General features: G+C 50.6%; 1 protein-coding gene across 1 annotated transcript in view; it reads right to left on the reverse strand.

The window, feature by feature from the left end:
* Positions 1-15309, reverse strand: part of LOC142765942 (prolyl 4-hydroxylase subunit alpha-1-like) — a 113324-nt gene that overhangs the window by 2703 nt on the left and 95312 nt on the right. Inside the window, exon 2 of the mRNA XM_075867749.1 lies at positions 2462-2699. Within this exon, the coding sequence (XP_075723864.1) occupies positions 2462-2699 (238 nt within the window). The remainder of the gene's footprint in view (positions 1-2461; positions 2700-15309) is intronic.

A 15309-nucleotide genomic window follows, 5' to 3' on the forward strand; every position in this document is an offset into this window, starting at 1 on the left:
TAAATGTTTCTACCACCACCACCACAAGTAACTCTAAGTAATGTAGCCTTTCATCGCGCTGCGCTGACAGTGCAACGCGATGCTCAAAAAGGTGTTTCCAACGCTTTGCTAGGACGTCATGGTGGTGGCACCTGCCCGTTGCTTTGCGTTCTACACCTTATTACCTCCGAGACTGGCGCACATCTTGCTCCGCGGGCTGCGTGCCTTCGTTTTTGAAAATAACGGCCAGATGGCACTTGTGTCTAACGTGTCTCGATGGGCTCGTTCGCCTCCGCTACACGCTCGAGGCACTCTAACGCAGCGCCTGCAGAATACCATTCACCGATTTTCTTGCGCAGAACATCAAATAAACGTTTTGCTCGCTCTCTCCAGACTCTTTCGACGAAATGTGCGGTGTGACATGCAGATTTAGAACCAATTTTTTCAATTGGCAATCGCGCAAGTATGAATGCTGAAACTTGAGCAATATGTGTGGTTGCTGCAGATGGCTTGGATTTTGACCGTTTTGGGTATCGTTCAGGTGGAAAAACAGGCAAACAAACAGACAGAGAAAAACTTTTGCTTCGAAGTACCCAAGAAAGACTATCGTCTTCAAAAAGCCGCCCGCGCTCGGCACCCAGCTCATCGCGATGCGGCGACGCGCGCTTATCGCCCACGTACTTTGCACCCCACATGGGAGCGGGGGGGGGGGGGGGAGGTTAGGTGCTTGTGCGTACGTGCTTATCTTTCGGTGGGGAGAACCGTGTGCCTTGGCCTTTCACCGGAATGATTGTGTTAGCTGCCTGGGCCGCAAAGGTCAAGGTATCTCGCTAGGCAGGCCCCATTTGCGAAAAGAGCGCGCTTTGCGAACACAGCGAAGTAACAACTGGGACACTCGTTAGTTCGCATTGATATATATACCTCTGATTACGTTTCGTGCGTCGTTTTTGTTTAAACAGGGCGTTAAACGTCGAGTTGTAAACGTTGTTAGTTAGCCCTCGTCCTGTGTGCGTTGTTTTCGTGCGTCATTTGTGCGTGAGCAGCGCGCTGCACGTTTGGATCTGCTAGCCGTTCTCCGCGTTTCAAGTTACTGCTATCGCATTCATTTATTTGCCCTTGCGGCAAAACTGTGACTTTTTTTGCGTCCACCTTTCTTTCTTGTCATTTACATTACAATTACTTCTATTAACTACCGCTATACTTTACTTGACATGATTGCCTGTTACATTTTATCAATATTGTGTCCAACACAGAAAATGAGCCCTTAAAGCTACACTTCTTTGACGGCTTTTGCTGTGTCATACATCGCCTCGTCTCCGCCTGGACTATCTGTGTTCGTCTACCTGGTCCAAGCTCTAGCACGTTGTTACTGCTTGAGTTCACGCTACTATGCATTAACGACTACTTTACTCGAAAGCCACAGCCTTGATCTACCTTGCGCCCACAACGCTTCTGTTCCCATATTTCTGCGCTACACGAATGCTCTCTACTCAGAAGTTCGAGATATCAGAATGAACGCAGTACTACTTCGTGCCTTCCAAGGCCATTTCTCAAGCCGCAATCATAGTTTCCTATAGATACACAAGATGGAGCTTTGGCTCTAGTGTCCATGGGAGCTGAAACGCATGGCGATTCAGCGAGCATGGGAATGATGGGTAGTACACGGATTCACCTAATCTTCCTACTCTACGATCCGTTTGGGTTCGCATGGCTTGATGGTGTTTTCTCCCGAAACAGCAATTGGCAAATGTTTGGCAGTTACGCTTCGCCACTTTAACCTTTTAGGATCACCAATTCAAATCAGGTCACAAAGTTCAGGATGGTTCGTTCTTTCATACGTAACAGAAGCAAAACACTGCAATAAATGAATCCGCAATTGCGTTTGCTGCCAGCAAAAACGAAGACAGGCAAATTCATGTACTGTCCATCACTCCCATGGTCGTTGAACGATCGCAGCGCCCCAGTCCCCTCTAGTTAATTTTAGGAAACTCTATGAACGCAGTGACCTTGAGTCGCCGCAGTGCAATCAAGTGTTGACGTCATGTGGGGGGTGTTCACACCTGTACTCTCTCGAAGCCTCACCGCTGCGGTACCACGTGATCGGGTGAAGGGTTTTCCTGGAGCACTATGTGCATAGTCTGTAAAACCAAGCCAAACATACCTTTCGTGACCTTAGACCTGCGCACACGAGGACTGCGGAACGGGGGAGAGGGAGGCGCCTGCCCCCTTGTAACCTAGAAGAGGGGGCAGGCGCAAAGCCTACTTCTTATTTTGACTTAATTAGTAAGGATGTCTGGGCGTTGCGACGAACTTTCTTCACTCCCTGGCCCTGATGAAAAACCCTGCGCATATCTATGCTGGCCACAACTAGGTTTGCAAGAACATAACTTGTGAGGTTGCGGGCACGCGCGCCCACCCTCTCGGAGGCGATGGCAAGAGTTAAACCTGAGCATATTTTTTTTAGAAGCTCATGATTTCCCACTCGCCTCTTCAGCTCTACCATCTGCTCGACGTTGAGGCCATAGGTGTGCTGCAGTCGGCACAGCCCCACCGCTGCCCCCGCCAGGTCATCGTCGCCGGGCCACTGTCCATTCCCCGGCTCCGGCTCCTGCAGTAACTGGCCGTTGTTTGCGCTGAGCTCCGCCTGCTCATCGGTCAGTTCGGGCCAGTTGTACATCAGCCATACGGTCACGAGGTAGTCGCGAAGAAGGAGCTCGCCACTGCAAAAAATATGGTGCGCACAGAGAACGCTTTTACTCACCTAAACAGAAGATTCTATTTTTTGGAGCAAACCATAATCAGCCAGAATGGTCTCAAGTTTATTGTCTACCTAGGTGAAACCAAAATGGACTGATGAATGAACGAAATGCGGCTGTTATCCGCAATTCTTTCTGGGCTAAGCTAGACAGGCAGGACCCCCGCCCAGCCAAATATGCTCTGCAGAGGCGGTGATGTCAACCTTCGTACTCCCACGCGCAGGCCAGCATGACGGCGTTTTTTTTTCTTTCCCGTGAAAAAACCCATTAGCACAGAAATCTGGTGTCTGGTGTAACCAATGCTAACACTGGACGACAGGAAAATTACCTATCACTATTAACCAAGACAAACCAACAATCAGCGCCATCTAGAGGAAGTTAGACACCGTTTGATTGACCAACGTTGTTTTTAGGCAGTTTTGATTTAGTCTATAGTTTTAGGCAGGGCAAACGCTAGGATCGCCAATTTTAAACAGAACCCGCCACAGTGGGCTCGTGGCTATTGTGCTCGAGTGTAGAGATGAAGGTTGCGTGATTGAATCCAGGTTCCCGGCCATGGTTGCCTCATATCGATGGGGTCGGAGTGCTAGAGAACCCAGTACTCAGACTTATGAGGCCATCGAAAAACACCGGATAGCCAAAATTTATTCAGCCCTGCATTACGACGCCCCATCATAAACATATCGTAAATTTGGGACGTAAAACTCCAAGAATTATTGTAAAACCCTCACAATAAATATAATACATGGCCCCTAAACCACCCAGCAGTCAAAATTTAGTTGAAGAAGTTTTGCTCGAGTTTACAACGAACGCGTAGCAGTGAAAATTTTTCGAAACGGTGCCGTAATAGCGGAGGAGGAGGAGAAAAACTTTATTCGTCCCAAGAGGGAAAGGTGTGCTGGTGGAGTGTCAGAGGAGCCTACCCAGCGTACGTCTCCGCTACCCTCTTGGCCCAATCCAAGATCTGGTCCCGGACCTCGGGCGCCGAGCTGCTCATAGCAGCCTCCCACTGCTCTTACTATTAATGTGTAGAGAAAATGGGGTGGTGGGTTTCGAGTACACCCCCACATCATATGGTCTAGGTTAGCTCTTTGCTGACAGAAAATGCACAAAGGGCAGGGGTATATCGCAGGGTGTATAAGATGGCGAAAAGATGGGGTAGAAAACGTATGGGTCTGTAACTGGCGCCATAGTATTTCATGGTAGTGCGAAGCTCCATGATGTAAGGGGGGTATATAGTGCGCTGTAGGCGGTAGTGATTTGTTATATCGTGGAAGGTCAAAAGACGATCTCTCGCACTGAAAAAGGCCGCGTGGTCTAAGGCGCCAACAGAGGCCGGCGCTCGGCTGGTCAATCCTCAAGCACTGATATGAGCCGCCTCATTGCCACTCAACCCCGCATGCGCGGGTGTCCATATGAGAGCAACGTCTTGCGTGGGAGGATGTTTCTTAAAAATTGAAAGGGCAGTTGATGAGATGGGACCTGTGATGAAGTTGCGTATGCCAGTTTTGGAGTCACTTACAATCATAGTGATATTGGGGATGGATAGACCTAAAGCGATGGCAGCCTCCTCTGCCTCCTCTGATGGATGCCGTTGTGAGAACCTTGCTGTTATAATCGACAGCGGAGAGGGCATAGGAGGAAGAGGATGGGTATTGTGCCGCGTCGACATAGAGCACGTCATTGGCTCCATGCAATTTTTTTGAAGAGCTTTTGCTCTTTGGATTCTACGCTTAGTGTGATATGTTGGATGCATGTTTTTAGGAAGGGGCGGTATGAGTAATTGTTTGTGTATGTTTTGGGGAATGTTGTATTCAGCATTGGTGAGTGAGGTGAAGTTACGTAATAACAGAGTTACACGCGTTTGATGATCGAAATGCGACGATAGCTTCTTTCCCTCTTTTCTACGCAGTGATCCTTCAAAACCGCTTGGCCCCTCCTCGCTGAGTCCGCTGAATGGCCCTCCTCATCTCGCGTGGCATACGTCACCGCTGACGCGCTGTTAGAGGCAGCGTCTACTTCCGGTTGTCTTGATCCGCCACTCAGACGCCCCAGCTCGCTATCAACTGTGTTGTGTGTGTAATCTGGGTGCACTGATCATTGACTAACCGCTCTTGCTGTCGTGCCGGCTCGTGCCCATACGCTAGCAACTTGGCGGTTGCGTTACGGGTTGCATATGTCGATTCGCAAGCGGCAACACGACCGAGAACAGCAAAATGTGCGCGAACAGCTGTTTGCAGAGTGACCGGAAGTCAATTGTTGTCGTTCGGCCAATCGCAAGAGTCGAAATTGGTGACGTCATCGAGTTTCACTAGTGATGTCACACGTGTCAGTGGCGGGAATAACAGGGACCGGAAAAGAGAAGCTATTGTTTTTTCGAAATTGTGGCACGCCCGCTACCTGTAGCGCTGTGGCGTGTGGCGTCATTGATCGCGATGGCATACTGCAAGCGATGCGCTTGTTTACTTGAAATGTTTGGGAAAATATCGCAGAGGGTTTCGGGGCCTTTTAAACTAAATCGCGAGCAGTAATCTAACTTTTGCTGTCGCGGATAGTATTGTCACTTGATTTTTTCTTATTTTGGCAAGATATAAAACAAAAGGGCACACGATGCACTGGAAATGCTGTCTATGCACGTCCGAAATCTCAAGAACTCTGAGGCACATCAATGGCATGGCATGGCCTGGTTTCAACAACTTTTCCGGGTCAAAGATGTTGTACACGGTCACACACGCGTGTGAAGGGTTCTCCAACATCAATTCTCTCCCCTCTCAGCGCACTCAAACCGAGATCTTGTAAATCTCGTAAGCACATTTCGCCGGGGCTGCCCTAAACGAGGTCGCCTCAACGAGTAATACTGAAAGCTTGCTTGACTGCCTGGCATTAGTGTTTGTTGAAGGAGCACAGAGTCATCTTTTCCGAACCACGGCGAGTGCAGAGCGCTAAATAATGACTTTGTTCGTAGAATCGCTCGCAAATATCTGAAAATAGCCCGATGATAAGTGGGCTGAAGAACTGCTAACGCCCGAACAATAGCTTTTTCTTTGTTTTTACTCTGCGACAAGAAGTGCACTGTCTTGCGAATTTGATAGGGACGCGGCAGTGAGGGCACTGCGCCTTGAAGCGGGCACACGCCTGTACAGGCAGTGTCACAAGGTTTACTGCACTGTTCTGACTCACTCTTTTCGAAAGAGTTACCATGTTCTATTACAATCACTAGAATCCTGCAATGATGGTCTGGTCTGGGGGTTGCGGCACATAACTCCTCACCCGAAGGTCTCGGGATAGAATACCACGTGAGACGAGCGTATTTATGTGAAGGCGAAGCGACAGATGCCCGTGTAATTAGGTTGAAGTGCACGTTAAGAAACCCCAGGAAGTCGAAGCTTCCAGAGCCCTCAGACTTGGCGTCCCTCATAAACACATCGTTGTTTTGTGGCGCAAAACCTCTGCATTCGCAACAATTAACTAATTGGTTCATGGCCACTGTAAGGAAACAACGCGAATAAATGACTGAATACTAGTGATGAAAACTATACAGCACTAGCGCTGACCTTCAAAAGACACACTATGTTATTATACTCTTAGCTACGGAGCCTGCGCACGCTGTTACTCGGCAACGAACAAGCAGTGACTCTCACTCGTGGTCAGACGTCATACAAGGCAGCTGATCTGAGCCGCTTGGCGTTCAAAGATGCGTACAATAAACAGAAAATAAGAAATTTTATTAATATGGAGGGCGACTTCCGGTAAGGCTTGACTAATACCACCATGACAAGCATTTTGTATTTTGCAACCCTTAAAAACAGTATGTGCCAATCAGTTCCCGGTGGGTGGTGCAATAAAGCGATAAGGGGGCGTGTGTTGAAATGAATGTAGGGCAGAATGGGCTATCTGAGCGTACTGTGCAGTTGCATTTTCTGATTGAATTAATCAGCTGATTGTGTGTAGGTCGGGAGGCCTAATCACCTACTAAATTAACTTTAAGCAGTCTCCTTAGAGGGGCTGACATGTACTGTGTGGACGGTTTTAGTGAACAAACCGCCTCTTCTGGCTGATTAATCGGATTTACTTGGTCCAAATTAATTGACAAACCAGACAGTCTGATTCATCAGCTGGATTGCACTGGATGCTTTTATCTGATGCACGGAGAATCCGCCACGATGGAGAGGTGGTTATGATGCTTGGCAGCTGGCCCGAAGGTTCCGAGTTCGATCCCGGCTGCGATGGTCGCAATGCGATGGAGGTGAAATGGTAGAGGCCCGTGATCTGTACGATTTCAGTGAACATTAGAGAACACCAGGTCGTCAAAATTTTCGGAGTCCACTATTAAGGCATCTCTTATCGTGGTTTTGGGATGCAACAGCCCCGGTATTATGTTTACTGACTGATTGACCACGGAACGTCCCTTATCCATAAAACAGCTGATACCTACAGCGTTGTCATGCTATAGCTCGGCGTTCGGCATGATAACACAGCCACTCATGCTTGGTCGAATGACGCATGCGCATCATACCTTTCCCCTTTTTCTACTCTAGGGGCGGGATGAAGTGTCGATACCGTGCTGCGCACGCCTCCACTCTCTTGTTCGTTTGATCCTATTAGCTGCGCATGCATCGCCCTAAGCGTATTTCATAAACAATCACGCTGAAAGTCCTGCGTAGGGTTCACCCGTCACGGTTGCGCACGCATACTTCGACCACCACTGTCGCCAGGGATCACCGCTTCCAGTCGATCACAAGGCGAGGAGGAAACCACAGTCATTCCACGTGATGCCCTCGCAAACGGCGGTGGTTACGTTCAATCACTAGTGCAACCTTGACAGCGAAGACGTCAACAAAGTATGTGAACAAGTGGTTTCATTCGACATCGCCGCGTCAGGCGCACGGATAATGTCGCGAAGGACGACCAGTGGAGTGTCATGCTGAGCGAGCTGGAAGCGGCAAGATTCCGTCTTTTATAGACTATTTTGCATTTGTTGAGAAATGAGACAAGACGGCAGCTCATGAGGCCGTGCCGTGGTTGCGGCTATTATTTGGGACGTGGGCGAAGGCGAGGTAGCAGCTGCAGCGTCCAGCCAGGCCAGGAGCTAGGCCGTTTTGCTCCTCCGTGTAATTCACACCTCACATGCCACGTGGTTGACTTCTTTTTTTTTTGCGTGGCCAGCTGGCCAAAACTGGCGTGGCGCTACATAGGATTCCCCCTAGCGCTTTGCACGATTTGAAACGTGTATACAAAAAAAAGCAACAAGCATGGGCACTATGTACATGAGCGGCAGTCCTTAACGTCCGTAAAGAAGCCCGAGTCGTCATCTGTAAAGGCATAGGGTCGGTGTCATAGCTCCGGTGGGTGGCACAGAGAGCAGCGGAGTGGGCGAGGGTGGTGGGAGACGGGCACTGCTGGTAGAAACGTGTATGAGCGGGCTACGCAAGTCGTGTGCCCAAGACGTAAGCGCGGGAATCTGCGATGATATGTCACCGATTGGCGTGTTGTGCAGCGTCCACGGTGCTGCCAGGAGCACACAGGTCGACGGGTGGTGGAACGTGCCATGATGTCCGCATGACGCGTACCGTCGGTGTTGGGCTGCAGTGCAAGTGGTGCTGTAGCATTGTAGATGCAGCAACGATTGTTCTGATGGTGCAAAGGACGTCGTCGGCATGATGTCGGTTGCTGGGGTGGAGAGCATCGATAGCAGTGTGCCTTTCCTACTTGACGACGTGTGAACGGGTGCCTTCACCGCACTTGAATTTTCGTGCAGTGAACTCTTGTACACTGAGTCAACTCGGAAAGGCCGGAGGTGCAAAGCTGCCTGTGTCTTCGGCTCTGGGTACAATGAATTCGTCATCTTGGAAGCGCAAGCGGGAGATATGCGTATAAATAGTCTTGGTATGACGTCGGCGTACTGAGAGTGCTGGCGCTTGCATTTTAGGGGCTTGGCCAGTTGAATGTTGTTATGCGTGCGAGTTCACAGCAAACGTCCATGCCTCTGAAAAAGGCAATCTGTGTCAATACCAGCCCGCAAGCCCGCCTGACGCGAAAAACTCAACGGCGTCATCACGCGGCGGTGCCTCTCTGCCGCGCACGCACAGTGAGTCACTTCAGCCAGCGAGCCCGTCGAGCAAGCAACCGGCGCCTTCCTGTCTGGCGGGTCTGACGCAGTGCGCGGCGACGTCCCTCGTCTTTGGGTGCAGCCACCTGCAGCGCAGGCTCTCCAGATTCGATGAGAATGACGTGGCCCAGAGGCGACCCCGTTAGAGGAGTCTGACCTCACGACCAGCGGCGCTTCTGGTTGAACATTTGGTTACTCAAAGAATCCACCCGGTGCATATAAAAGAAGCCCTGTGGCGCGTCGCTAGCAGCAGACCTATGTGTTAGAGAGGAGAGCTCGGCTCTTCGGGTCTCTAAGCTGTCGGCCCCAGTGCCGAATTTGTAACGCCTCTGTATATATGCTGTACATAAACCTTGTTTAACTCACCGTCGTCTCGTCCGCTCGTCTATCAGCTCTGCGCAGAAGCAGTCGCGAGCTGAGAAACCTACGCTACCAAACGGCTGGTGACCTTCCCGGCGGAGTTCGAAGCAGTGGCGCCTTCGGACCGTGTTGGCGTCGCCGTCTTTCGAAACAGTGGTTGCAGCGGTGAGATTCGTGGCGCCCTTCGTAACGTCGTCGGAGGCGCGCTTCGCAACAGTGGTTGGCAGCTGCGGGATCGGCCGGCGTCAGCGACATCGATGTGGTGAGTGCCTGATGTTTTCCCCTCAGTTCACCAGATTACTTTAGCTCAGGTTATAGTAGTTTAAAGAAGGGCTGTGTGAAGCATTAGAGTGAGCTTTGATCGTTTCAAGCAAAGTCGAAGTGCTTTGAAACCAAAGTTAATATGGAGGGGGTAAACACGGGAGTGTTAAAAATTGCTTGCGCGTCTTGCTAGTAGACGTATAGTGGGTACGGCAAATAAATTCTTAACAGGGCCAAAGAGCAAGAGGCTAGTGTGAACGATGGAGAACCTTAAAGTGAAGGAACTCATCGAAATTTGTGAGGAACTCGGCATTAGTTTGGGCCGTGCGAAACGAAAGCAAGCGATCCTTGAGATCATGAAGGATGAGGGAGTGTCGGCTGAGGAAGTCGATGAGGCCTGGGTGGATATCAAAGCACGCCGCGAGGAGGCTGAAAGGCGAGAAGTTCACGAACGTGAAGAAGCTGAAAGGCGAGAACGCCGCGAGGAGGCCGAGAGACAGAAGCGCCTCGAGTTGAAACGAATAGAACTGGCAATCCTTCAGTGTTCGCAGGCGCTAAGCGTAGCTTCTCCGACGATTCAGGTCAGCGGTTATAGAATTCGGGACCAATTGCCACCGTTCGTAGTAGGCGAGGACATGGCGAAGTATCTCGTAAAGTTTGATCACGTCTGTGAGCGAAATGATTTGGAGCGGGCTCTTTGGGCGCCGAACCTGTTAGCTCTTCTTCCCGGCGAAGTGTCCGACGCGATAACTTGCTTGTCGAGGGAAGCGTTCGAGAGCTATGACGAGGTTAAGGAAGTGCTCTTGAGACGTTATAGTTGTCACCCGAGGCTTTCAGGCAAAGGTTCTGGTATGCTAAAAAGGGGAATGAGTCACACGTAGACTTCGCGTTTCGTCTTAAAGCCGATTTAATTGAATGGCTCAAGGGTGAAGGTGTTTATGACGACCACGATAAAGTGGTGGAATGCGTTGCATTGGAGCAATTCTACCACTGCATCGAGGAGGATGTCAAACTTTGGCTGCAGGACAAACTTGGTGAAGTACAGCTAAACAAGGCAGCAGAGTTAGCTGAGGAGTATTATACTCGCCGAAAGTTGCATAGCAGGGTAGTGCGCGTAGAAAAGGAGGAAAAAAAAGAGGGTTCTTGAAAGAAACCTGATCAACGGAAACCTGCTCCGCACCGTAATTTCAAGAAGGACTCGTCTCTTACGAAGGACACTGTAGGGGAAGGGCAAACGGAAGCGGAGAAATCGAGTGAGGTTCCTAAACAACGCACTGATACCACACGGGCGTTTGAATCACCGAAGCCGCTAATCTGCTACAACTGCAAAAAGGAATGGCACATCGCGATAAACTGTAAGCAAAAGTTTGCTTTTGCAACAATTCGAGAATCGGAAAAGAACATGCGGTGGTGAGAGCCGTATATCCAAGAAATTAGTGTGAATGGGAAAACGTGTCGAGCACTTAGAGACTCCGCGGCAACCATGGACGTTGTCCATCCTTCATTGGTGTCTCCCGATGACTTTACAGGAGAATGCGCGTGGATCAGGCAAGTCACCGAGGAGCAGAGTGCTTGCTAACCAATCGCTACGGTCGTCTTTGAAGGCCCGTTCGGTAAGCTTCGCACCGAAGCGGCTGTGTCTGCCGCGCTTCCCGATCGTTTTCCTTATCTTTTCTCTAACAACTCAGAGCAGCTTCTCAAAGAGCAGGGTAATTCGTTCTTCCCCAACTTAGCGTACATGGCCCTCACGCGATCGCAAGCACGGAAGCTTTCGCAGGAGCTTGATCTTGTTTAATGCTGTGAATTTTCAAGTGACCTTGGCGGCGAGTCGACGGAACCTCAGAGAGGAAATTTTCCGTGTCAGTCATGCGAGCAGTCACTCGAGCAGCCCGTCGCCGAAGCGACCGGCGCGGTTTCCGTAGCAGGGGGAGACGACATGGCGCCATTGAATCAGAGCGAGAGGGCTGCAACGCTCTCGCCTGTAGCGGAAAGTTGGAGTGAGCTGTCGAGGGTCGATCGAGAAACGCTTATTCGAGAGCAGCGTGAGGACCTCTCGATTAACGCACTAATGGAAAGCGTAAACTTGGGAAAAAAGAAAAAGGATGTTTCTTTTTTTTTGAGAAAGCAGGGCTTTTGTATCGGAGCTACACAAATGCACAAGGTCGAAAGTATGAGCAGCTCTTGGTGCCAGAAAAGTATCGTCGCCAACCATTGGAACTGGCGCATGAAAACGCATGGGCAGGGCATCTCGGCATAAAAAAGACCAAGGCTAGAGTTTCCCTTGAGTTTTATTGGCCGAAATGCTGCGAAGACATCGAAGACTTTGTACGCTCATGCGACACTTGTCAGAGAGCGGGAAATTCCACGGACAAGTGGAAGGCACCCATGAAGCTTGTGCCAATTATCACAGAACCCTTTCGGCGCCTAGAAATTGATATAGTCGAGCCATTGCCAGAGTCAAGGCAAGGTTGTCTGTACATCCTGACGGCTCTCTGTGTAGCCACAAAATTTCCGGAAGCGATATTACTTAAGGAGCTCAATTCTCCTCATGTCGTGGATGCACTGCTATCTCTATTTGCACGCGTCGGATTTCCTTCTGAAATCCAATGCGACAATAGTAGTGTCTTCACCAGCTGCCTTACCTCTACCTTTATGGATAAATGTGGAATAAAAGAAGTGTACAGCTCGATCCATCACCCGCAATCTAATCCGGTAGAGCGTATGCATTTCGTTCTGAAACGGATACTGAGAGCTCTCTGCTACCAGCACAAATGCGACTGGGAAGCGTGTATTCCTCCCGATATGTTCGCTTTGAGATCAGCTCCTCATGAGAGCACTGGTTTTAGCCCTGCAGAGATTGTGTATGGCAGGAGTTTGAGAACACCATTGCGAATGCTACGCGAGTCCTGGGAGGGATTCGATGAGGACCCCAATGTAGTTGCGTATGTTCCAGACCTCCTTCAGAGGCTTGGAAAAACGAAAGATCTTGTGGAAAGCCACATGAAGGCTGCACAAGTGTTGTCGAAGGAGTACTACGACAAATCGGCGAAGAAGCGTGCTTTTGAAGTTGGTAGTCAGGTAATGCTGCTGCGGCCGTCCAAAAAGAACAAGCTTGAGGTTCATTGGGAAGGGCCCGCCAAAGTAATATCGAAGCTTTCTGATATCAATTATGAAGTGAAATTAGGAACGCGGCCGAACAAAATTTACCACAGTGGCTTGATGAAACCATACGTTCAACGTCAAGCGGTCGTAAATCTGCTGTTGAATGCTTCAAAAAAAGAGGGAGCAGAAATTTTTAGTTCTAGTGATGTACTTGAAAGGGGATCGGAGGTAACCTTGGAGCAGTTGAACCTAGAGCCTAGGTTAAGTGAAGTCCAGAAGGAGGGCCTGTGAAAGATTGTTTCCGAGTTTAAAGACGTGTTTTCGGACCGTCCAGGAAACACGACGGTGATCGAACACGATATCAAGCTAACTTGTGAGGAGCCAATCCCTAGCAAGCCGTATCGTTGTTCCCCTGTGCAACGTCGCATGTATGAGCAGCTGTTGGTACCGCATAGGTATCGTCGCCTAAAAGTGGCCGGTTACTGAGGTGGAGCGTGATATTCCAACAGCACAACTTTGACGTTCACTACAAAAAGGAAAAGCTAAACGCTAATGCAGATGCATTGAGCCATGCGTTTAATTAGTACCTTCTCCACCTTTCGGTTTCTTGCTGGCGATTCGGGGCAAAACTTTGTCCTCATAATGGCCTTAGCTGAGCGCTCTCGTCCAGAGTGAGCCCGAGGAGCCGACTTTATGTTCTATTCTATTTCGTTAAGTTGTTGTACGTGTAAAAAAGTGAGTTGTCATTTTAAGTCTTGTGTCCCACATGTGCCTCTTGATGTAGAGGGAACGAAATTCCGATAGACACGTAGCTAGGTATTGGTTGTACTATATATACTTTGTCTGGTATTCTGTCGGGTGACCGAGGGCACTTGCTTGTGTCGTGTGTTGTCTGTTGTTGAACCGTTCTTGACAAGTTCCAGATCCATCGACAAGTGCTGAGACCAAAGATCGTCAGAAGAGACGAGCGAAGCTGGTCGACAAATTGTGGCGACATGCCAGTGGAGCTGGGATCCGTCCTCAAGAATGGGATGTGTTCCCGGAACGTAGTCTGGAGCTGCATTCTCCCCATGGCTCTGGAGGCGAGCCTGGAGGGACCTGGTGAACGAGCGCAGCTGACATCCAAGCCACAGGAAGCAGCTCGTCTTTCTGGCACATTGTCTGGCGGCGGGGGTGCTGTTATGCCTGCGAGTCCACAGCGAACGTCCATGCCTCTGAAAAAGGCAATCTGTGTCAAGGCCAGCCCGCGAGCCCGCCTGACGCGAACAACTCAACGGCGTCAACACGTGGCGGTGCCTCTCTGCCGCGCACGCACAGTGAGTCACCTCAGCCAGTGAGCCCGTCGAGCAAGCAACCGGCGCCTTCCTGTCTTGCGGGTCTGATGCAATGCGTGGCGACGTCACTCGTCCTTGGGTGCAGCCACCTGCAGCGCAGCCTCTCCAGATTCGATGAGAATGACGCGGCCCAGCGGCGACCCCATTGGAGGAGTCTGACCTCACGACCAGCGGCGCTTCTGGTTGGACATTTGGTTACTCAAAGAATCCACCCGGTGCATATAAAAGAAGCCCTGCGGCGCGTCGCGAGCAGCACACCTATGTGTTAGAGAGGAGAGCTCGGCTCTTCGGGTCTCTAAGCTGTCGGCCTCAGTGCCGAATTTGTAACGCCTCTGTATATATGCTGTACATAAACCTTGTTTAACTCACCGTCGTCTCGTCCGCTCGTCTATCAGCTCTGCAAGCAGTTGCGAGCTGAGAAGCCTACGCTACCAAACGGCTGGTGACCTTCCCGGTGGAGTTCGAAGCAGTGGCGCCTTCGGGACCGTGTTGGCGTCGCCGTCTTTCGAAACAGTGGTTGCAGCGGTGAGATTCGTGGCGCCCTTCGTAACGTCGTCGGAGGCGCGCTTCGCAACAATGTCTAGGGCTCGTTAAGAAGGATGTTGTGTAGAGGAGGCGCAGATTCCGCACTAGAACGTGACGTTGAACCAAGGGTCATGGAATTCCCTATAGGGAGTCCGGGGACAAGCAACACGCGCACAGAACAACATGCTCATTGACAGACTGCGTGTCTCTTGTAGCGTGCGCGGCTGCTTGCAATCCTCAGAGGCCCGACGCGTTGTGCACGGTCATCACCATCCTTGTGGGAGGCTCGGTGGTTGTACCCGAGTAGTCACCTAGCGGATCAGCTGGCTCGTCTGTCGTCGGCAAATCTGCCTAGTCAGTGCAGCAGAACATGACTCTGCAATTATTCCGATGGTGTGTGATGCCGTAACCGGCGTCGAATCTGTCCCGGAGAGGGGTGGAAGTGGCCCTAATGGCAGAACCAACACCTCCAAGACAGGCAGCGGAAACACCAAGGGAACGGGCTTTTCGGTCAACGGGCTATTAGAAGCGACAGGGAGATCTCCGTCACGTGTTTAGCCAGAGGTTGCTGGCAGGACGATAGGCTGTACTGGCCGTGGTGCGGAAGGCTTACATGAAGATGAGCCAGGCATTGCGATGTCTCTTTTCGGAAGGCGATGTTTGATGCCGTAATACTCGAGGACGGCGTCGCACAGGTGATCGTAAGGGCGAGAGCTCCACGCGAAGTACGTGAGGTGGCGTTTGAGGTCCCACGGAAATTGGTATTCTAGCACCTCAAACATGAATTCTTGGAGCCAGATGCTGTTGAGCTCTAAGGCCGCCTCGAACTCTTCGAACCATGGCTCGATGCACGAGGTCCGGAACGGTGGTAGAGGCAGATCAA

Source organism: Rhipicephalus microplus, chromosome 6, assembly GCF_043290135.1.
Source record: "Rhipicephalus microplus isolate Deutch F79 chromosome 6, USDA_Rmic, whole genome shotgun sequence".
NCBI classification, from domain to species: domain Eukaryota; kingdom Metazoa; phylum Arthropoda; class Arachnida; order Ixodida; family Ixodidae; genus Rhipicephalus; species Rhipicephalus microplus.